Genomic DNA, 355 nt, shown 5'->3' with positions numbered 1-355 from the left:
GGCTTCTCCTGCCGCTGTTGCTGCTGCTGCTGCTGCCGAGTACGGCGCTTGCCACTCACTTAGCCCGGGACCCCTCCCGCTGCTCTACAGCAGCAGCAGCAGCAGCAGCAAGGGAACAACCTCCTTCGACCCCCCCCAAAGACGCCCTACCGGCAGCAGCAGCAGCAGCAGCCAACAAGACGGCAAGCAGCAGGCTGCTGCAGACGCGACGCGGCAGCGCCGATAGCAGCAGCAGCAGCAGCAACAGCAGCAACAGCAAGGTTAAGGTGACTGTGGTGACAGCCACGGGAGTAGCAAGCCTCGATAGACGATGGGAGCTGCTGCTGCCTGCTGCTGCTGCAGTCAAGCACGTGCG

General features: G+C 63.9%; 1 protein-coding gene across 1 annotated transcript in view; it reads left to right on the top strand.

Moving 5' to 3' along the window:
- Positions 1 to 355, top strand: part of ETH_00036300 (uncharacterized protein) — a gene marked incomplete at both ends in the record, with an annotated part of 1,724 nt that overhangs the window by 166 nt on the left and 1,203 nt on the right. The window contains one exon of the mRNA XM_013374765.1: positions 4 to 355. Within this exon, the coding sequence (XP_013230219.1) occupies positions 4 to 355 (352 nt within the window). The remainder of the gene's footprint in view (positions 1 to 3) is intronic.

The sequence above is a fragment of the Eimeria tenella genome, genomic scaffold (genome assembly GCF_000499545.2).
Source record: "Eimeria tenella Houghton genomic scaffold, Eth_scaff2281, whole genome shotgun sequence".
Classification (NCBI taxonomy): Eukaryota; Apicomplexa; class Conoidasida; order Eucoccidiorida; family Eimeriidae; genus Eimeria; species Eimeria tenella.
Note: the sequence above shows the minus strand (reverse complement) of the source record. Positions and strands in the feature narration are given on the sequence as shown.